General features: G+C 21.9%; 1 protein-coding gene across 3 annotated transcripts; it reads right to left on the bottom strand.

Moving 5' to 3' along the window:
- Positions 1–926: 926 nt before the first annotated feature.
- LOC413739 (synaptic vesicle glycoprotein 2C) lies at positions 927–20,056 on the bottom strand. 3 transcript variants are annotated; one of them, XM_016913591.2, is made up of 11 exons: positions 19,610–20,056; positions 10,759–10,809; positions 10,081–10,242; positions 7,998–8,160; positions 7,608–7,729; positions 7,065–7,303; positions 6,300–6,626; positions 5,740–5,875; positions 5,444–5,603; positions 3,809–3,936; positions 927–3,347 (listed from the first exon to the last, which is right to left on the bottom strand). In XM_016913591.2, exons 1-11 carry the CDS (start codon positions 19,638–19,640, stop codon positions 3,277–3,279), a joined length of 1,590 nt encoding a protein of 529 aa, XP_016769080.1. In that variant the 5' UTR covers positions 19,641–20,056; the 3' UTR covers positions 927–3,276. The 3 variants fall into 3 exon arrangements, 2 of the variants coding, with proteins under 2 accessions (XP_016769080.1, XP_016769079.1); XM_016913590.2 differs by lacking the exon at positions 19,610–20,056 and adding an exon at positions 12,577–12,999; XR_003305086.1 differs by lacking the exons at positions 5,444–5,603; positions 19,610–20,056 and adding an exon at positions 12,577–13,001 and having other exon boundaries at positions 1,082–3,347.
- Positions 20,057–24,775: the final 4,719 nt, after the last annotated feature.

Below are 24,775 nucleotides of genomic sequence, written 5' to 3'. Positions count from 1 at the left end.
GCTTACACAGAACACTTGCACACCGTCTCAATCTATGTTTCTACTTGTCACCTAGATCGACTTGCCATCTAATTATGTTATAATACGTTTTTGAACCGAGTTAATTTAGATTCAGGTGTTGGATCTAATAGGATGGAGTGTGTTGTGGGTCAGTAGACATGATTTCAACACGTGTTGCTTGTTAACCTCTCATAAGCTTATGTCTGTCTCTAATCTGTTCATCATTTAATTGTTTACTTTTATTAATCTCTCAAAAAAATTATGATATCTTATCTAAACATATGTAATCTATTAAAGATATATTATATCAATTTTTTTTGTTATTGTAATTTATTGTAAAAAAATTAAATCTTAATTTAATTTAAATAACTTAATAAAAAAATTTGATGGAATAAAATTAAAAAATTATATGAAGAATTAAAAAATTTATTGTTATCAAAATAAAATGATATAATATATTGATATTTGAAAGGAATTTTTATAGATGTTATTTTAAGTTTTTATAATTGTAAGAATCAATATGATTTTGTAAATTTTACTTAAATATTTTTTTGTGTTCATGATACAGTATTCATTTTTTGCATAATGCAATATATTCATTGTGAAGAATATGAATATAAGAAAAATTAATAATGTTATATGAAATATTGTTAAGTTTATAAAAATTATTTAAATGAGTTATATATTTAAAATAGTTAATTGAAAAATACTGATTTTTTTATTATTTTTTTTTTAATAATATAATTTTTCCAAAATTGATAGATATAAAATATTTTAAAGAAAATTAAAGACAGTTTTTTATAGGTTCAATAAAAATATTATTTTCTATTGTAATTTCTTTAGTTGGTATATATATATGTATATATTATATATATACATATATATATAAAAAGTTATATATTATATAGAAAAATAAAAGAGTATAATGCGTCGGAAATACAATCGTCTTGTTATTAATATTACTTTCTATTGATTGAATCAACCATTCATACTATCACACAATTGCAATATTAAAGCAATATAATCATAGCACTGCGTGATAATATGCGGAGATCGTTGCAATAATTATTTAAATTGAGCATTTTTTCGTAGCATCTTTTTACTACATTAAGTACTAAATACATTAATTCAATCTATATATTCGAAGCTTTTCTCGTTGTATACATATATCATATAAACTCCTAGAGCAGATATAAAAATTTTTTTGATAGATCGTTTAAGATCGTTTAAAAAAATTTTTAAACTTAATACATAATAACAGAGATTAAAATAAGATGAAAGATATAATTTAAAGGATTATAAAGATATAATTTAAAGTATTCAATTTAAATATGATAGTAATAAAAGTTTGAGTATATTATAAAATATATCAGTATTTTAAGTACTGAAAATAAGATCCATTTTACTTAAAATACTTATTGATAGAATTTTTTAAAATTTATTAAATATTTCAAAATTTTTGAATGTTTTGTAAAATAAATCTTCAAATTTTTTTAAAGAACAATCCAATATTAATCTTATTATTAAACAATAAAAATGTATATAAATTTTGAGAATAAAATATATGTCCAAATGATATTTTTGTTACAGAATATTTCTCCAAATAATCTCTCAAATTATTTTACATTCTATGTATCATTTCCTAAATTCTAATTTCAAAAAAAGAAATAATCGCTATTATTCTTTTTCTATAAATTAGAATAGTAAAAGACAATTATATCGGAAAAATATTAAAGAAATGAAAGACGAGATTAAAAATGATTTCTGTACTACTTAAGTTAGAACATCTTATAAGTATTCGTATATATATATAACGTTCGACGAAAATTCTTATTCAATATATTCCAGAAACGTAAAAAAATACGTTTGTACATGTATACTTTCATCATCGTTAATCTCTCAAGCTCACTAAATGTTCATAAAACATTCATAATTTTCTGTGCGTCACATGAGTTAACCACATACACTTGACTATAAACTATATAGAGTGTTTTAGAAATTATAAATCTATTATTGTAATTACTATTTTCATTACAAATATTTTCATTATCAAACTTTTAGAAAAAGATCAGTAAATTTTATTGATCTAATTGCCAATTATAACACTAAAATTAGATATTTTAAATTACTAAATTTTCAAGAGAAAAAATTTGATTAGAATGAAATAAAATTATTAATTTTGATTTTCAAATATATTCAGATAAAAATTGGAAAATTTTACCAATGGTAATTGGTATGATTGGTATTGTTTTTAAAATACCCTGTGTAAAAGAACTTTGCACTTGCAAAATACACTCAATCAGATACATCCATCCTCTTAAAATAATAAACATTAATCCGGTGTGTATTAATAAAATTTACATAACACTGACACCGGTTATGATTAAATAGACATTTCTGTTACAGAAAGTACACAAACCATACATTATTTATATATAAATTCGTTGTGAAGAATTAATTTTCTAAAAATAACGAAAAAGAAATACTGTAAATTTAACGCTAATATTTTTCTTCTAAATTTAATTGCAATATTATAATGTATATTTAGGAATAATATTTTTTGCAATTATGAGATAAGAAAAAATTAAGATCATCTAAACTATTCTATTCTTAATAATAGTTATTTTTTTGAGAAATGTTTCTCATCTTGAATTAAAATTAATTCGATTTTCTTCTCGTAAAACGTATTAAAAATATTTATGTCATTATATCATAGAATAATATGTTCCATACGATAAACCTGAAGAGAAATAAAATATAAAGTTTATTTTAACATAGAATTGTAAAGGAATTAGATATGGATAGTATAAAAATAAAATAAAAATAAAAATAAAGAAAAATTTGTGAACTTCTTTCTGTTTAGAGTTTACATTTTTTCTCATCTCTCATACCTATGTAATAATCGATGAACTTAATAACGGATATAAAATTATTTACCACTAGAGCACCACAGATTGATTTTCTTAAGTAAATATATATCTTTCTTTATATCTTGTGATTCAAACTATAAATATTAATTTAAAAGATTAATTATAATCAATCATTTTTAAAAATCAAATGATTGCAAATATTTAATTTTGTTCCAAATTGTTTTTCTATTGTTAAAAGATTTTTTAATTACCTCGAATATAATAAATTTTTTTACCGATATATTTATCTATATGTTTCCAAACGAAATGCATCAACATATTAAAAAAGGCAATTTCTTTTTATACAAAATTTGATTTTTTCGTTTTTCGTCTTATCTTTTTCTTATTATTTTAATTTATACTTTCGTTAAGAATCCTCGATATCCGCTTTCGATTTTTTTCTTCCTCCTGGTGTGAACAATGCCAATAAACCACTCACTGAAATATAAAAAATAAACTTCATTTATAAATGTTCTATATTTATAATTATTAAATTATAACGAATTTCTAAAAGTTTAAAATAAATAGTAATTATTAATATTTCTTAAAATTAATAATTTTATATTATTCTATAATTTACTGTTAGTATTAATATTAATATTAATTAAATATATTAATATTTTATAATATTGAAAATATTATAAAATTTAATGGCAAATATAAATAAAAAAATTTTACAAAGATTATTTAATAAGTACATATAAAAATATCAATATTTATTGAAATATAAAATCGTAGAAAATAAAGTGAATTTTAATAGTCTACTAATAAGAGTCTAACAAGCATTATCGCGATACTATCGCTATTTCAATATGATAAATCAAATTGTTTGATACGATACATCGAGATAAGCCTGAAGCTAATTAAAAATATAGAGTGTTGGAAATTAAAGTACGTACGGAATAATTGAGCAGCCACAATGACGATCACTAATATACAATAATCATCGATTAAATATCCGATCATTAAAGTACCACTAATGGCGCCTATTCGACTGATAAAGGCAGATAAACCAGACGCCATTGCTCTGAAACAGAATTACATTCAAGAATTAAAAAAATTTATCAATTTTTCATTTAATTTTATAGATTCTATATTAGAATTAATTTTGTAATGAACTATCATTAATTATAATATAAAAAATTTGAAATAATTTAATTATATGAAATTTTATGAAAATTAAATTTTATCAATATTTTATTTAATAATATTATTATAAGTAAGGAAAGAATTTTCTTTTTAAGAAAGTAATTTTTGTTTTGTAGATTTTTTTTAATTAGATCCCAATGATAAAATTCTTCTATTATTAATAATAATTTAATTAACTATAAGTTAAATAATAATTCTTAGTTATAGAGTAGTTAAATTCTATCAAAAAAATAATGATGGCGAATTCTAAAAATTCCATTGACAATTTCTATTTCGATTCATCGACTTTCAATATTTCATAACAGGAACAATAAATAGTGCAATTCTCTTTTTACATAATTAATTTTAATCCAATTAAATTTACTTTAGTCTAACTGTTCGAATTTAATTTTTTGAAAAATATTTAAGAAAAATATACGTAGATAATAAAATTACATAGAATTATCTATTAAAGTCTTTGTACATTTTATAAAAATGTCACCTGTTTCAATTATCATAATTCTGCATAACTCCATTGCAAACGTTTTATATTGAGAAGACTATGAGTTGATTTACTACTACTTTATATTTAAAAAAATAATTATCATTGTTATTGCACAATCTGATATATTTTTTAAATAACAATGACATTCTGATGTATAAAGACTTTTATGAGTGACTATACACGTAAATATAACTACAAGATTCTAAAATAAAAAATATATCAATAAATGATTAAATAACTAAATAAATTAAAATAGCTGATTATTTATACCCGGATATTTTGAAATCAATTGAAAAATTGGATCAATTTTATTGTAATAATGATAATGATCAAAATATAAAAAGATAAATATTTTATCATTAAGTGTTAAAAACAAGAACACTCGAAAGAATATCGAGATCGAGAGATCCTTCATTCGTTGTAAAAGATTATGGATTATATAAATAAACCTGTTAATAGAGGAAAAAATAAGTTATATTGTACGGGAATATTTATAACGATCGATAAAGAGATAAGTTTTTGTTTTGATATCTGTAAAAGAGGAAAAACAAGAATGTTACGATATTCTTTTAGGAAAGAAATGCGGAGAAGAAGAGGAAAAAATTCAACGAATTTAATTTCATTTCGCGTTGCGTTTTAAATCGAAAAAAAAAAAAAAAAAAAAAAAACACGTGTATAAGAAAGCATCATTCGAAATAAATTTGATAAATCACATATTTGAGCGATTTTTATCACAGTATTTTAATTGTTGAAGAAATGTTATTTTTATAAATTTTTTGAGAATCCTCCTTGATTATAATCTTAATTTCTTAGTTAATAAAAATTTCTTAGATAATAAAAAAATTCTTTTTCATGTACATAAAAAAAAAAGATTAAGGATTATATTTAAATATTACATTACCTCAAATGAGTTGGATAAAGATCAACCAAAAGGCAATACACCACGCTGATGCAAACTGATGTGACAGACTCAAAAACACACGAGAGTATTAAGTTTTGAGTAGATGTCTCTACTAAAAAGAGACAAGCCGTAACAATAGCAGGAATAAAGGCTGTTATCACTGAAATATTAGACAAAAATGTTTCTTCATTTGATTAATCTATTAATTTCTCAAAAAATTACAATAATTAATTTTTCATAATATTTATTGTTAATGAAAAAGTGGATTATAAAAAACATAAATATATTTTACTCACCAAGAAAAATTTTATATCCTACATAATTAATTAGTAATGGCAATATTAGAGCTGTTGGAATACACGAGGCACCCAAAATAAATGTATGGACGAACACACTAGTTTGTACTTTAGAATTGCACCCAAACGGCATATCCTGCAAAAATATATTTCTTTTATGAAAATAATAATTTATTAAATTTACTTCCTTTATTTTCTTCCTTTTTTTATCATTTATGTTAATTTTATCTAATTTTTACAGAATGTTGATATATTTTTTAGATATCTTTACTTAAATAATTAAAATTTATGTTAGATGAAGCGAAATGGAAACAGGGTGAGGCTATCTCTATTATACTTTATTTTCATCTCACTTTATCTAATGCAAACTTAAATTACTCATAATTTAATAATTACGTTTCAACAGATTTTTATATCTCAATTTTTACTCATTTTGATCTCTGGAATTTAAAAATTCTTCAAAGTTTTCTCACAAATGTATCAACATTCTACACAAAATCAAATTTCTATTAAAAAAAAAAAAACTTCTTATTTAAAGATTATACTTGCATTCAACTCACTATTGTCGTAACATTTTTTTCGATCTTCAAAGTGCAAACACTGGCTGTCTGATTGGGATACGCCTCCTGGAAGTCTGCGTATCTATGAAAAAGTTCTGGCAGCCACAAAGTCAATGTGTAATAAGAGGACGTGACGAAACAGGCGATTAAACACAACACGATCGTTCTGCAAAGGAACGGTGGTTTCAATATCGTCATGGTCTTCGAATATATCTCTTTTATCATTAATCTAAATGATTTCTCGGTCACTTCCTCTTTCTCTTCTGTATGCATTATACGATGCACCAGATCGGTTAAATTATTATTTTCAGAATTTCGAAGTTTCGTCTGAAAACAAATCCGAAATTTTATTTTGTTTTGTTTGAAATTGTGATGGAAATTTATATGTTTCTAGCCAGAAATATTTTTTGTGGAAAATACTTAGTCTTTTTTTTTTAATTATATATGAAAAGATATTATTTGGTTTTTTTTTTAAATTTTTAAAAATCAATTTTTGTTTAATTATTAAATATAATTTCTATTATTAAAAAATTGATTTTTTTGATAATTTTCAATAAAAAAAAATAAGAGATTTAATTTATATAAAATTCTAAGTTTAAAAGAAATTTTTTCTAAAATAGAATTTTCTCATTTTTATATTTAAGAAAAAACTTTAACTTAAAACTTAAACTTTTTAGAATTCTAATGTTTTTTATTAATAATATATTAAATAAAATAAAAAATAATTTATTAAATAATAGTTATAAAAAGGTGAATATCACTTACTATATATTCTTTTGGAGGTTTTCCAGTATTTTCCGAGTACATTCTCATTAAAACGTCCAACATCTGAACGTTGTATCCAGTTTCTGCGAGGTATTTAGGTGTTTCAGGGAAAAATAACAACCAAATTCCAGTCGATAAGGCTGGAAGAGAGCATATGAAAACGAAAAAATTCCATGAATGAAAAGAGAAACCAGCTGTCACCATGTTCACATTTAATGGAATAATAATCCATCCGACACCTGAAATTTCGAATTCATAAACAATTTCTGGACTTCATCCATTGAAAAAATAAAAATAAATAAAAAAAAATATAAAAAAGAATAAAAAAAAATGTATCTATTTGAGATTTTTTTTAAAGATTTTAATATTCAATATTTTTAAAAAAATAAGAAATATAAAATTTACATTTTTATCAAGATAATTTATGTATATGAATATTTGTAAAAAATTCTGCTTCTTTATTATTTCATTAATATTTTTGTTAATTTATTATTTCATTAATATTGAAATAAAAATTTTAATCGAATAAAAATTAATATTTACCTGCTAAAATTATCATTCCTAGCACCCAAGCCATTTCCATCCATGAGAGCATTCTACTCCTATGTTTGGTTGGTTGGAATTCACTCAGATAAAGAAACACAACAGCTGACTGCCCATTCATACTTGAAACATAATTAAACATTAAAGATGTAGAAATAATAATATTTAATCCTTGATTGATTTCGTCTTTATTTAAAAAAAAACTATAAATGAATATAAATAATATAAATAATAATATAATTTTTATTTATATGACATAATGAGAGTTGATATTTGTTAAATCTATATAAAACATGAAAAATAAATAAATTAATTTTAAAAAAATAAAATATTTAAATGTATATTTATATAAATTTATATATTGATTAAATTTAAGAGATTGATACTAACGCTGCACCGCTGAGAAATTTTAAAAATAAGAAAACCCAGTACAATGGCACTACCGATGCCAATAATTCGGAGATACCATGTAGAAATAGTGCGACCAATAGAGATAATCTTCGCCCCTTGATAGCCGCGTAGCAACCCCATATATATGAACCAGCTAACATACCTGCAATTGAAAATAAACTATTAGAGATTAATTGTGATTCAATCTAGAATAGTGTCCAATTTAGTAAAAAATAATTTTTAAGAGTTTAATTCTCAAATATATATGTATTTTAATAAATATAAGTTGTAATAATGTTAATATATATATATAATTAATATTATATAAATTTTTATTCCTATATATAATTTAATTTTAATGTTATTGCATAAATAAAATTTTATTAGATATAATATTTGTGTTTGGATAAAAAAATTCATAAGAAGATATTTAGTATTTAGCATCATGCAATTATTCTTTAATTATTTGTATTTAACAAATGTTATTTAGTGTTCGATTGCAGCAATTCGTTGATACTACTCTTCGTTACAACTTTCATGAATACAGTTAATTTTATACACTTGTCAGAGACATGTTTAGTTATCTTAATCAACTTCCTTATTTCGATTCTTTGTTACTTTGATAGCAAATAAATAGATTTATACATCATCGCACAATATATTACAAATGCATTAATTTGTTCGTTCAATATGTATATTTTAGTGAAAAATAAAAAAATAATAAGAAAAAAAAAATAGAAAAAATAAAAAAAATAAATTTTGATTTTAAAATTAATATTCTGAAAAATCATAAAATATGGTCATTTTAATGATACATCCCTGTTTTTAGGTGCATTAAGATTCATTTAATTTATGTCGCATTCCATTTACAGAAACATCATTGTCTTGATATTTTTGCACAAGAATTTTTCTCTTGGACAATTATTGTGATGAATCAACTTCACTTTTATCTTATTCCACAATCTTTTTTCTTTTTGAAAATTTGCAAGCAAATTAATGCTATTACTAAGTAGCATCAACTTTATTTAAGAAAAAGAAAATTATTTAAAAAAAAAATTTGCTTAAACAAATACAGAACATTAGAAACAAATAAATAGATTCGTTAGAAACTTGAAAAATATTATTTTAAAATATTAATAATGTTTTTAAAAAATAGAATGAATAATAAGAAACACGAATAGAAAAAAATGTAAATTTTTAAAATATCATTAAATATTATTATCAGTACTAATATTCATGTTATGACTTAGTAACTAGAAGATTAAAATATTACTTTGTTTTAAAAAATAACTACGTAAAAAAATGAATTATAAATATAAAGATAAAGATGAATGGATTAAAAAAATGTCAACTCGATAAAAGTTAAAAAAAAAAAAAAAAAAAAAACGATGATATTTAAACTTATATTTTAAATTTAAAATTTTTTTTCTTATATTCACCAATATTTTTCTTTATATTTTATGACGAAGATTTGCGAAATGATTTCGAAAAGTATTTACGAAAATGATATCAAAAGTGAACAACTAAAACAGAAAATGTTTGCGCGGGTAGAAAATAACTTGCAATTTTACGAGGGTCTTTATATTAAGTTGAAAGGAATGCGACTTGATATCCTGGCCAAGCAATGTGTTGACGAAATACCATAAAGTTAGCATAATGATACGCAGAAGTTAGATCGATCCGAGGGCGTGTACGAGAATTGCAGAAAGGCATGCAAAAAATTATAATTTTAAAATAAGACGAACGCAATATGCACAAATTTTCTATATGTTTAATAGAAAAATTAAACAAATATTTAAAAAATTTTATATGAAACGAAATATTGAAATTTATTTTTAAAAATGGTACTTCTCTTTAAAATTCTTTTTTTTTTTTAAACAATGGAAAAAAAATATTAGAAAATTATGATTATAAAATAAATATAAAATGACAATTAAAAAAAAATTTCAAAAGATATTTTCTCAAATAAGAAAAAGTATCAATAATGATCGAAAATAATTATTTTTTGATGAAAATGAAACCAATTAATGAATTCATATGCCGGAAGAAATATTGATTACAGTGTTGATTATTCGAGTGTTACCTAACATGGGGGCGGCACTCAGACGTCCCTTGTCCATTGTGGTCATTCTGAAGTCGCATGCCGCTGATGGTAATATGAAACCGATGCTTGTTATACTGAAAGCCACGTTCATAAAGATCATACTGCAGACGGCCATAACCTTAAGGTTAAACTTGCCAAATCCTGTGAATAGATGCCAAGAATCGATGCAGATATTCTTTTATATAAGTGATTTTTTGTGCAAATAAAAAGTGAAAAAATCAAATTGAAGAAAATGAAATTAATAAATATTTTTATTAATAAATTAATAAAAAGCATTTATTAATTCAATTTATTGCTATTCCTCTTCAATTTAAATCAGATTTCTCATTTTTCAAGATTTCATTCATATTATTTTTCAAAATAATTCAAAACAATAATTTAATTAGATAAAAATGTAAATTAATTAATCCAATATATTTTAATATACATCTTATTTCTTATTTGTCAAAATTGAAAATCTATTTTTATGAAAACTAAGAAATTATATTGAAAAGAAAAATAAAATCATACTATCTCAATATTTTGCAAATATTTTTATCAATATTGAAAATATAATGTTAAAAAATAATATATTTCAATGTGAAATTAATAGAAACATTTTTAATTAATTTCTTTTCGCTAATTTTTCTTCTTCAACATCACAAAGGAAAGAACTACCTGTTTGGTCAACGGCATCTTGAACCACGCTTTCCGCTGTTTGCTTGGTGCCTGCAAATACAAGAAAATAATATGATTACTCATAAAAAGAGAAACAGAGAGAAGCAGAAAGAAAAAAGAAAGAGGCAAAGAGAAACGGTACAGGCTGATGTGAAAGTTAGATTCCACTACAGTGCTCATCAAGTCCAAGAATAAAAATATTCTTCGAATAAGAAGCAACGTCCCGACCATCTGTCAAAAACAAAAGCAAATGAACCTTATATCTCTCTGAAGGCTCTTCTCTTTTCTACAAATCGTTCAACTCACGTCAGTGTGCAATACTTGTTATTTACATCAGTTTGCACCGTCTCGAAGCATTTCTTTGTCTTGAACATATATCTTCTTTATTACCTTTGAATCATCATCTGACACTTATGATTGTTTTCTTTTGTTCAAATTTATATTTGATTTAATTCAAATTAAATAGATACGATTAAAATTAAATTAAAATTTAATTTATATCTATTGGATTGAATTTAATTATTAGATTATTTTTTTTTTTTGCTTCTTATATTAAATTTTAAATAAAACTTTTAAAAATTTAATTTTAATTTTATGATATATTAAGATATATTAAAATGTTTTTAAATTTAATTATATGATAATTATTTAAATATGACGTAAAGAGTGATTTTGAATTAAATTTAAACAAGATAACTGATATCACAATAGGTATCATTTGTTTTGATTCTACATATAATTTTGGATTAAATGTAATTCGATTAAAATTAAACTTGAATTAAATTCGAATTGTTCACTATTTTATGAGCTTTGAGATTAATTCAATTTTAGATTATATTTAGATTAAATTTAAGCCAACAAGTTTCAATAATAATCATCAAATATTTTATTTATTTTATTTATTTAATATTTCGACATATTAACAACACGTGATCCACACAAATGATCAAACTTCTATTTTTTAAGAATTATAATTTATAAATAATATTCATTTATAATATTATTTAGTTAAAATATTAATGAATATTTTAGAATGTATTATAGATGCTTCGGTTTTTTTGATGGAATTAATCATTTGAAAAATAAGAAATAAGAAAAAAAATAATCTAAAAATAAATAAAAAATATTTTATTGACTCACCTTTTTGAGAAGTTTATATCAAATATTTATATCACATTTAATAAAAAAAATATTCTTAGAAATATATCTTTGAATTAAATACAATTTTATTTGTAGTTAATGAAATATTATTATCTTTAAATTAACAAGTCAATCATAAATGATATGACATTTTTCACAATCTCTTAAAATTTAATGAAGGTAAAGAAAGAATAACAGAAAAATCTATTAGCAAAAAATAATATCAAATGTCGAGAACTCACAATAGAATTTTTAATTGCTGCTTAATTTTTTGAACATGTGTGTCAGAACATGCTCTTTTGTTTATAGAAATTATATACATCCCTCATTTTTTGATTTTTATTTCTCGTTTAAATTTCGAGATATGTAGACATCATTTCATGATATTATATTATGCAAAATTCACGACGAAAACGTAAATAATCCATCTAGCCTATATTTATTTCATTTATAAAAAATATAAAAATTTAGATATCATCTATTTTTCACCGCTTACAAGCAAAACGCTAATAATTTATAATTTGAATATACACTTTTTGTATACACGTGAACATAGCTAAATACTCACTTTATCATAAATTTCACATGTGCAATTAATAATATTAAGAAAAAAGAGAGATAAAAAGAAAAACAAATTGAATATAGAAAAATTATCGACACACGAAATAGAAGGGTTACCTTGGAACGTAGAGACAACATCCGAGATTAGCGGCTTCGAAGCAGCCGGATCGCTCTCGAATCGAGCGATATCACCCGACATTGTAGGCGCGCGCAACTAAAGCATCGCAGTGCCGTCTGATCTTGTTGGTGTATAATAGAGCGGCTTTGCTTTACTGAACAACGGCTAGTCGCGTTGAGTCTCATTCGCTACGAGATCAGTCGAATGACTGCGACCGACCGAGTCCGACTGTGACCGACTGCGACCGATCACAGTTGCCCCCCTAAACTGCTACCAACAATATTCCCCCTGGCTTTATAGGCTTAAGGTATAGGCATAGATTCTTGGTTATCTGTGGCCTTAAGCTTCGCGTGCTTCTTATCTATTGTTAGCAAATATAATAGATGAAACATATATATTTTTTTTATACTTGAACTTTTTTAATGGAATGAAATTTTATTTAGAGAACCCTATGTGTGTGCAACATTTTATTAATTCTAAGATAACGATATCGATCTAAGATAAGATAAATTATATATTTCGATTTTTTCTACCAACTGAATATAAATATTAATTCATCAAACTATATAGGAAACTTTATTATTTGGGAAATAATTACATTATGTAGAGAAAAAATTATTTTAACAGAGAATAAAATAGATCCATTTATACAGAAAAAAAATCTTTAATATAATGTAATGAATAAAATAATATATTTATTTGATTTTGTTAATTTGTTAATTGATTTCTTTGAAAAAAAATAAGATTTGAATATTATAATCCTATATTTGAATTTGAACAAAATTTTTTGAGATTTGAAAAATCTTGAAATTTGAATTTGTAATATAAATTTTATTAGAGATGAGATCTCTTTTTAAATATGAAGAATTTTGACAAATATTAATCAAAAAATGATATAAATAAATATTTATTGTCTTTTAATTAAATATTTTTATTAGAAATAGTTATCATAATTTTTTGAAACAAATTTTAAATGATGAAACAAAATAAATATTTTGTTATATTTTAATATTGCATAATTAATAAATAAAAATATTAATTTTAATATTCGATATGAACCTTTAATATCCAATAAACATTCCAAGATATTTAAAATGTTTAAAATATAAAAATAATGTTTAAAATAAAAAAAAAATAACATTTTTGTAACAAATTTTATAAACCTGAAAAAAATTTTTTATTTTTTTTTAATTATATTATAATTTATTTAAAATTAGATAAGCTATTTATAATTAATTGCATAGATAATGGAAATTTAGTTTAAGCGCATTGGACACAATAATTAAGATAAACTAATCTGGTTGATTGAAGATTGGAAAAGTTGTTGAAAACAGTAATGAACATTTCAATTTCATTATACTAACTTTTTTAAAATCTTTTTTCTGTTTTTCAATTCTTTAATTAAAATGAAAATTTTTCTTTATTAACAAATAAAAAAAATGATGACTTCGATTTAAAAGATAATGTAATATTTAAAAACAATTAATTGTTTTTATAAAATAATTTCTTTTATGAAGTAAATATTTTTTTAATAAATATTTATACTTAAAAATTGTTTAATTTCAAATCATTTCTCATGATATATTCACAAATTTAGTTTTTCCTTATTAATTATTCGAAAAACTTATCAAAAATAATTAGTTTTTCTGATTTATTTGGATAATTGATTTTCTATTGAATTGAATTTATATTTTCTATTGTAAAGAAAATGTATTCAACACGTTCTTATAATGTGTTATTGATATCCGTTTATAACTGTCGAACAAAAAAAAGAATAAGGGATAGAAAACCTGTTCGATGCCAGTTCATTCGTAAAAAAAAAAAAAAAAAATATAACGGAATGCATAATGGAACTCTATGCATTAGATTGTAAATTTTCCTATTTTATAACATTGGAAAATTCTAAGATAGAACATACTCGACACACAATCATATTTCTTTGTCTTTTATTTCTTTTACATTAACTTTGTATCTTTCTTCAATCAAAAATATTATAAACATATACAAAAAGATATATACTTTAACATAGCTTCTTTTTAAAAAATATTAATTAAATAATTCCACTATATCATTTTAAAGAATTACATCATTTAAAAGAATTATATTTTACGTAATTATATAATCCAATAAAATAATAATTAATTTTTTAAAAATTATTGAAAAAAATTTTTTCTATTAGAATATATAATATAGTATAAAAGAAAAAATTTATATATTATATGTAAAAAAAATTCAAAGTTTATCGAATCTAACAATTTTTGAACATAACCAATTTATCTAACCTAAAATAAAATAAAAATTATCTTTTACTGAAGTGTTTTTAAAAAGAAAAAACTACTTGTAATCGCAAATAATAAATCATATTTATCACGATTAATCATCGATGGAATAATAAATGAGAGAAGAAATAAAATAATAATTATGTTTATTATCTAATAAATAAATGATAATTTTACCTGTTTTAAAAATTTTATTTTAGATGCGTTATGAAAGACATTCATTTTAGATACACGTAATATAAATTACACTAATTAAGAGAAATCCACTTCAAATTTGTCACTATAATTTTATCGATTTTGATAATGATAATTAGACTGATAAATACAGATATATATTGATTTCGAGTTGAAATTCGAATTTTTCATAAATCATAATTTACTAAATGATAATTCAATTGTACATTACAATCATATATTTCTTAATTATTTTTTGACAATTCAGAACTTTTCTGATTTATTGTGTGATAATACCTTTTTTAATATAAGGATTTTTTTTTTTAGAATAATTTTTATAATTATATAATTAACATAATATAAATATTTCTCAATAACTAGGGACATTTTATTAGGTATATTTTAGACTTTCTTATACAATTTACACACTTGAATATCGTGGCTTGTGTGAAGTTTTTGAATGTTAAATCTTTTTAGTGTTTAAATATTCAAATGCAAATATAAATATAATTTAAATATAAAACATTTCAAGATATTTATATTAAAATATTTGAATAGATATATATTCAGATGCAAAGCATTTAAGTTTCAAAGTATTCTAGTGTAAAATAATTTAATATTAAATGATAATAAGTATTTAAATAGGTTATGTTTGAAATATTTTCGAAGTTAAGATATTAACATATTAAACGAATGTTGAAATATTTAAATGTTAAAATACTCGAATTTTTATGCTTTTAAATGTTAAAATATACTAATAATAAGTATTCTAATATTTAATTTGTTAAGATTTATAAAATATAAAATATTTAAATATCGAAATATTATTATATTCAAATTTTGAAAATATTAAAATAATCAAATACTAAGACAAAATTTTTCATCAATACTCAAAAAATGTATTTTAATTAAATTGAATTAAAAACTTCAATTTAACTTGAACATCTTAAAAATATGCTAAAATTGTGTTTATATGACTACATTTATATGAAGAAAATACATTGTGCTCGATTATCTAAACTTCAGTTGAGTTCTATTATCTGAATTACCTCCGAGAGTCATGTTCCACTGTATCTCAATATCGTATACATAACATTTAATAGAAATTCAAATTAAATGTGTCTTATAAACAGTTATTTTTATTTGAATTACAATTAATTGTAATGCAAAGTATTTAACAGATGTTTTTAATTCTTTTGAAATTAATAAGATTATATCTCAAAATAATTTTATACGGATTTTAATATCATTATAATTTTTTTTATACTTATTTTCTGATAAAAGACTTATTAAAACATATTTTATTAAAATTGAAATTATTCATTTTATTTTGGAAATTAAATTTAACTTATTTTTAATCAATTAATTACATTTTTTATTATCTTCACTGACAAAAGAAAAATTCATCTCAAAAAGATTAAAATGTTTATAAAACACTGTTAAACATAATCTAAAATGTCTAAAAATTCGACATATGACGTCGATTTTCATCACAATTTTCATCAAACAACCAAAACAAAGTAGTGACGATGTTCATGTCGTGGCTGATTATTTTAGCACGTGTGTCAGCATGTTAAATCGAAACGGTGTCAAGAACACAACGATACCACATCTTCAATGAATATTTTCTTGTATACTTATATCGAGCAACAAAGAAATTAATTGAATTATTTGAAATTTAATATTTCAATATTTTATATATCTTATACTTTTTATCTAATGTTTGTTTTCAAATTATTTAAATCCTTTAATTTTTTCTTGGAAATTTTTCAATTGATATAAAAATTTTAATTCGTGGCAATTTATCCTGAGATTATCAGAAATTGATCATTATCTTTTTTTTCTTTTTTCGATTTATAATCTCTGGATTAGTTTGAAATTAATTCAAAAATAATGATAAATTTGATATTTTTGATATGTAATAAATAAGAAATAGAATCAATTTTATAATTTGATGATATGAAAATGGGATAAACGAAGAATTGTTAAATATAATATAATATTTCATATATATTTTCAATTAATATTTTTGTATCATAAATGATAATTTCATCTGAATCAAAAATGATTCTTTATCGCATTCTATATCTTATATGATATAAAAATAATATTTAATATTATCGCCTTTATATAAAATATAGAATACAAATTGAAACTAAATATTATAAAATTACATAATGCGATATAAGTTCTTATAGTGACTCATGAACCAATGGCAATAAAAATTGATAAACAAAATGTTTGAAAAATCAAAAGCGACTATAATTTATGTTTTGAACTAATTTATGTTTTTAACAACTTTAACTATCCTACATCATATTATATCTTGCCTATGGCAATATTTCATCTTTTATAGTTATCGACAGGTATTTTTTGTTTCTATACTAAATTCATATCTGTAACTTATATTTTTCTTTTTTTAACCAATATAAGAAAAAAATAAAATTCAAAATTTTTTCCTTTTTTTCTTGATTTAATGTTAGATGAAGAATATCGTTTAGTGCAACGTAGAAACGGAAAATGGTAAACGGAATTGATAAATTATATCGGTTTGAGTCTGTTAATTCTAGTTTATTTGCGAATTGTTATTGGCGTGCTGCATTATTATATCACTCGATAACGCATTTATTTGACGATAAAAATGCTGCTTGCTAATAATTCATGCATGTAGCGCTATTAGGTAGTATAGCCTCTGATTAGGCTGATTCATTTATAGCATAATTGTCATTTTAAAATGAAATTTTTATTAAATAAATTTTCAAAATTTTTAAAAAAACTTTATATTTGTAGGAATGTGTTTTATTTTATTTAATTTAATTTAATTTATTTAATTTTAAATTATTTATTTTATTTAATTTTTATTTTAATTTTTAACTAGCAATAAAAAATTAGCAATAATTTTTTTCATAATATTGATTTTTTTTTAAAAACTAAAGTAAATTGTAATTATCTATATATTTATAAATAAAATATTTAATTTTGTTTAGTAAAAAAAAAAGTTTTTTTTAATAAATTAAAAATATATATTTTATATAATTATATATTTATATTATTTTTATTTAATTCACATTAAATTGTTGTTAAATTGTTAATAAATAAAATTCAATTTTTATAGAAAATTGTTTTTTATTTTTTCTTTTATAATATTGTTTTTAATGAATTGGAATGGAATTCTCCAATAGAGATTTATTACATTTGAAACAAATCTTTATATCAATGTTATTTGAATTCAATTTAATGATAGATAATTTTTTTTATTTAAATTTTTTCTCCTTTGATATATTATATTTATATATTATTAATTTATCTTTATCTTATTTATTTCTTTTATTTCAGTCACATATACGTATAAACAACATATTATCATTGTTATTTACATTTAGTACATCTTTCTGTATATGATACATATTTTATTTATTAAAATATATAAATATGTTTCCGTAAAAAATTCAATATTCATTTATTATTGTTTTTTAAGTTTTTCATTTTTTAAATCTTTTTATATTATTATTATTAAATTATAACTTTTTTATTTTTATTTGTATTCATACACGTGCTTGTTTTAATATATCCTTCAAAAAAAAAATGATGAACATTTGAAACAACTTATTACAAAGATAAATTAACGACAATAATGAATAGTAAAAGACAATTTAGATAATTTTAGTTCAGCGTTTTTGAATTTGTATTTTATAAGATCAAAATAAAAAATTCTTGTTTTGTTATTAATAGATAATTATTTTTTTATTTTCTGTCTAATTTGTAATAATATTTATTAGTAAAAAATAACAATATTTTTTTATTTTTATCTATTATTTTAATTCTTTTTGTTTTTTTTTTAAATATATCATAATATAAAAAGTAATAAATTTTTTTGAATTAAAAATTATAAAATACGACAAATGATATAATGATTTAAAATATTTAAATACTTATTTTACAATATTTATCTTATAGCAATTTAATTCTAATATCAAGTATTGATTTTTAAATAACAAGTTTGAAAATTAAAAGATTGCATAAAGTGAATTACTTTTATAAGACATAATTTATATATAATTTATTCTATTATTATATTATTTTATTAATTTTTAATTTAATTACTATATTTTTTTATAACATATGATCATAATCATTTTTTTAAGAAAATAAATTGATCATCAAATTTAAAGAAGATATATATTATAAAATTTGAATAAAAAATTTCTTTTTAATTAATATAATCAGAAAATCATTTAAATTCTTTATATTAGAAAAAAATCTACATTAATTTTTTTTTTATATTTATTGATGACAAAAAATTATAACTGTAATCTAAAAAATTTTTACAAAATAATATAATTTATTTTTTTAATATAACAAAAAACAAGAGAAAATCTTCAAAAAAAAAACAAAATTAATAATTCAATAATTAAAATAAAAATTTATAATTTTATTTATTATTATTATTAATCATTAATAATAATAATAACCACCAAATCATTTTATCATTATTTAATATAATATAATATAATACTACTACTATTACTATTACTACTACTACTACTACTAATAATAATAATAATAATAATTTACTTACTTGATTTAATTTCATCCTCTATACCAACCATAATAAAGTTTTTCAAATATCTCCAAATATCCTTACAGCAAAATTAAAATTCAAAATAAAAATATCTTCTCCTTTTTTTTTTCTTCCTCTTCTTTAACCCTCCGTGAACTATGCGAAGTTAGATCAACACCGGCGGTTTTAAAACTATTATATTTCTTCAACATAAATCGTCTAGTTTGAATAAGTTCAGCTCTTCACCGATGATTAATGATTTTTTTGTTTCCTTTACCGACTTTACAAAGGACTTTTACTATTACATCGAATATTTAATCTACGTGCGACATCAACTTGCAATTATTCCACTTATCGGCTGTTTATACATATAACGGGTGAATTAGTAGTACTTGTTTAAGATTTATTTAAGATTTAAATATTTTAAATGATTCAAAGGAAAGTACATGCTTTGAAAATCATATTTAAAATTATGATAATCAACATTACAATAACAGTGGTATCATTCTATTCGAATTTATAAAAATGTAAATTTCTTATAAGTTCACCCGTTATATTATTTACCCACTGCCATGACAAATGGTATATCGCCATTTTACAAATGTTAATTCTATAGTTTAAAAAAATTTTTTGAAAATAACTCAAAAACTAAAGTCGATCGTCAACTATATGTAAAGAAAAAAGTTGCTCAAAATAATGTTTTTTGTAACATATTTCAAAATCAAATAAAGTTGTTGCGAGTCAATCGGTAAATTAATCAATATTACATATGATATTAGATTATTGCAAATGAAATGAAAATAATATTAATCAAAATTTGAATTAATTAATTCAATTTATCAATTAATGATTAATTTATTTGATTGATTTAATTTAATAAATTGATCATTAATTATAATTCCTTTTTTTATTCTTTATGATTATATTTGTCAATTAAAGATTTTTTTTTCCTCTAATGTATTCCTTCTCAAAAATTCTATTAATATTAATAGTTTTTTTTTATAATTCTTTACATTGAATTTTAAATTTCGAATTTAATGTTATAATTGATCGCAATACACAATTCATTTATAATAAAATAATGACATTCAAATTATATTCACCCAAGTATCAAATTTTAAATTGACATATAATAAATATTACGTTTAATCACTTATCTTCAAATGATTTTCAAGATTTATAAATTCATATGCAACAATCTAAATAAGTAAGAATCGAAAGTCAAATGTAAACGCGTGTTTAAAATGTGGTGTTTCTTTATCCCACGTGGTTGCGAAAACAAAGTGGTATATCATCTCTCCGCCATATTTTTTTTATCGAAAGGGAAACACGAAGAAAAATAGATTAGAACACACGATGAATCAATCTTGGAATCACAACGTAGACTGAGCTTCGGAAGAAACATCGAGAGAGAGAAACACTCGATTGGCAATGGCCACGTGTGCCATAAATACAATTGTGAAAATGCTCGTTATGAAACTTTTCGCGTATACTAGTGACGTCGAAAAGAATATTGTTCCACCTTCCTTCCTTCCTTCCTTCCTTTTTTCCATGAATCGATCGTTTCTCTTGCAATCGTGCAAACCTACGAAACTGATCTGTTGGAAATTGAAGCTAATCTAAATAATAAAATCGAAATAGAAGTTCCAAGAAATAAAACTCTTAAGTTTTAAGAATCTTTATATCCAGTTTAGTCCGTTAGTTAGTAACTAATTAATAATCTTCCCGTTCGTGTCTCCTTTTTCAAACGCTTGTTACGCGATATAATTCCGGCAATTGTGTCAATTATCACAGGGTTAAATGGACAAACGAGTGTGTTGAAAACGAAGAAGGGAACACCGGTAACTATTATCGCTGACAACAGTTTAATTTTTCTTCTTAAGGAGATCATCCTATGTTTCTAATTAATCTAATTAATCATGGGAGTTAGTGAAGAATATTAAGCACACTCGTCCCACATCACTTGCTTCCATCACGATAAATAAAAACAATTTTTATCTTGTTACGTCATTTCAAAATATAAAATTCGAAAGTTGAATGATTCAAATGATTGAAGTCTTGAAGAGGATTGAATCTAAAAAATTTGAAAATTATTTGAATTTCTTTTTCTAAATTAAAAAAGTAAACTTTTAAACGTTTGAGAATTTGGGAAAAGAGTTTATAAATTTAGAATCTTAAAAATTTTTTTCTTAAAATAATTTACAAACAAAAGATTGATAAATGATTAAATTATTCTTTACTATCCCTTACCTTTGTTTTCTAAACAAATTTAATAGATTTAAACAAAATCTATCAATACTTTTTCAATCTTGGCTGAAAGTTCATCGAACGATCTTCTTCCATTTCAATCCTTTTTCTCGAAATTTCCTGTTAATCTTGTCCCATCCTCTTCATCGACTCTTGGTACAATTCTCATCGAATCTTTGTTTCTGCACCGATCGCCTCAACGATTGTTCGCTAAAACAGTGTACACGATTAATCGATTTTAATTCGACATATTTTTAGATCAAATGACATCATGTTCGATATTAGAATCATAAACGGATATTATTGAATTCGTTATACCAATAAATTGTGTAAATAAAAGACGTTATTGGAAAATGGTTATTGAGAATATTTTCCTTCTAAGAATCAATCTCGTGCAACAAACTTAATGTATATTTTATATCTTTCGAATGACATGTTATTGCAAAATTTTAGAAATCGAGAGAAATTTTGAGTTATCTTAGGAGGGAAGATATTCGAAGATACGTTTTGTCAAAACTTTGCTTCTTAGAAAGATATATTTATTAGTTATTTAAAAGAATTTTAATCAATAAAGTCGTTAAAAGGAAAAATAAGAGAAGAGATTTAAAATTATTGGGAAATAAATAGAAAATGAATTATTTTTAATTTGAAAAATCAAAGAATACAAAAATTGTAGATATTTAGTAACAAAATTTGATTTTAAAAATTTAAGTGAATGCTCAAAACATGATAAAAACTTTAAATTCGAAAACAATGTCATAAATCGAATCCTTAATGTTTACGAAACAATCATCCCTTGATCCTACGATAAAATCTCGCAAATTTCTCAATAATGTTTTTATTATAGAATAAATTGAAACGTTGAACGTATATTAGACAGATAGTAAGATAAATAGGCAGAATAAGTGGAGAAAGGATACGTAGAATCCAATAAGAATCAACGACAAACTATCACCATGAAATTGATGGGTGTTTCGTTTTATAAAGACAATTTACGAAAAAGTTGTTTTTTTTTCTAGAAAATTTTAATTTTGGAAGATCATAGTTTCTCTCTTTTTTTTTAATATTTTATTTACACAAGAATACAAAGACATCCTGTTTTTCATCGTTATCATGGTCTTGCATGAAGAAGCTGGAAGTTTGATAAGATTCAATAAAGTAATCGGATTGGAAATAATGCTTTCCCTTTATTAAATGTTCTATTGGAAGATTTTTTTTAAAATTAATAAAAATGGATACGTAAAAAAATAATTAAACTATAAAAAATATAAGTAACAATAAACAAACAATAAACATGATTGAAAAAAGAAAAAAGAAATAAAAAATTAATAGAGATCTATAAATAGATTTCTATACCAATTATTTTGAAAATCTTTTATAATAAATTTTCTATAATCAGAAATATAATCATTTCTGTTATTCAATTTATATTTACATAATATCGTGAATGTTTTGATGATATGAAAAAAATTTACTCTATCGCGATCAAATAATCTAATTTTTAAAAAAAATGTTAATTTTGCGTTGTTCAATTGCAGAACTTAAAGTCTGATTACACAACGCAGATTGCTTCTTGCGATCGACGCACGTCGATAAGAATTAAGACGACATTTGCGTGTGCCTTCAATAGGATAGAACGTTGAATCATTAACAAATCAAATAGTCAAATTGACTATTCCTGATTGTGCAAGACCGACTAACAATGAGATCATATTAAAACATTAGAAACAAAATGAAAGAATATTTGAATAGTATTTTAATACATATTTTAATAATTAAATGATTGATTCAAATCATGCAATTCTTAAAAAAAAAAAATACATTTTATATATTTATTGTTTGAAAAAAATTTGTTGATTAAGCGATATTAAATTATAGTGAAATGTTTGTTTATTTATAAGAACAAATACATCAGTTTGTTCTTATAATAAGAATTCATATAATCCATCACTGATGATTTTTCATTTAATTAATGAAATTTACATTTGTATAGGAAAATTTTTACAAAACTACTTTTCTAAAATATATAATATAAATTTAGAAATAATTAAGAAATAATTTAGAAATAATATTTAAAAAAATATTGCAATGATGAAATACATAGTATATTACCTTCTAGATAATATACTATCTATTAATAAATATACTATCTCTATCTAGATAATATACTATCTCCTAATATACTATCTCTTTAATAAATATATTAATTTTATAAATATATCTCTTTAATAAAATTATTAACAAATAATAATAATTCTTTAAATAGACTTAAAAATAAAAAATTAAGATAATAATATTAATAATAAAATTAAAATAATAATATTCTTTTATTTAAACTATTTATACTCCTCTTTTTATAAGGTAATTATAATATTTAAAAAAAAAATCTATTTCTAAGGATTAAAATAAATATTTATATTGTTTTCTAACCTTTAAAATGCCCGGTATTCTCTTCATGATTCAATAATTTTCTTACAAATGGAGACATATGAAGAATGAAGGGTTGAAATTAATGTTACCCCGTTACAGTAGAATGCAACGTCTTAATCGAAAGTCCACCAAGGGGAAAGAGTGAAACGACGAACGAATTATCGATGCGTATTGCTATCGTAAGCTCTGACAAAGGCGAAGCTCGAACCAAGGCCATATACGCAACAAGACCTATTTTATACGACTTCCTTGTCGACTAATACGGCTCGATATACCCGCCAATGTTTCCTGAAAAAGAAGAGATGAAAAAGTCACGTTCTGGTCTTGTACAATGATGAAAAAAAAAATAAATAAATAAAATTGAGAAAATGTTACGCAATGTACATATTTGAAAGATAAATATGGATATGAATGTAGCTTGATTGTGAAAATAATTACCAAACATTTTTATTTTTTTTTTTGAAAAATTGAATAAATAATAATATTTGTAGAATTCAATATCTTTGT

Source organism: Apis mellifera, linkage group LG8, assembly GCF_003254395.2.
Source record: "Apis mellifera strain DH4 linkage group LG8, Amel_HAv3.1, whole genome shotgun sequence".
Taxonomy (NCBI): Eukaryota; Metazoa; Arthropoda; class Insecta; order Hymenoptera; family Apidae; genus Apis; species Apis mellifera.
This window is presented reverse-complemented; position numbering and strand designations above follow the sequence as displayed.

Coding starts and splice junctions, on each gene's coding strand:
- LOC413739 (XM_016913590.2), bottom strand. CDS start 12,658: ATGTCGGGTGATATCGCTCGATTCGAGAGCGATCCGGCTGCTTCGAAG. Junction 8,161..10,080: donor GAGTGCCGCCCCCATGTTAG/GTAACACTCGAA, acceptor TTTCAATTGCAG/GTATGTTAGCTGGTTCATAT. Junction 6,627..7,064: donor AACCTCCAAAAGAATATATA/GTAAGTGATATT, acceptor ATTTGTTTTCAG/ACGAAACTTCGAAATTCTGA.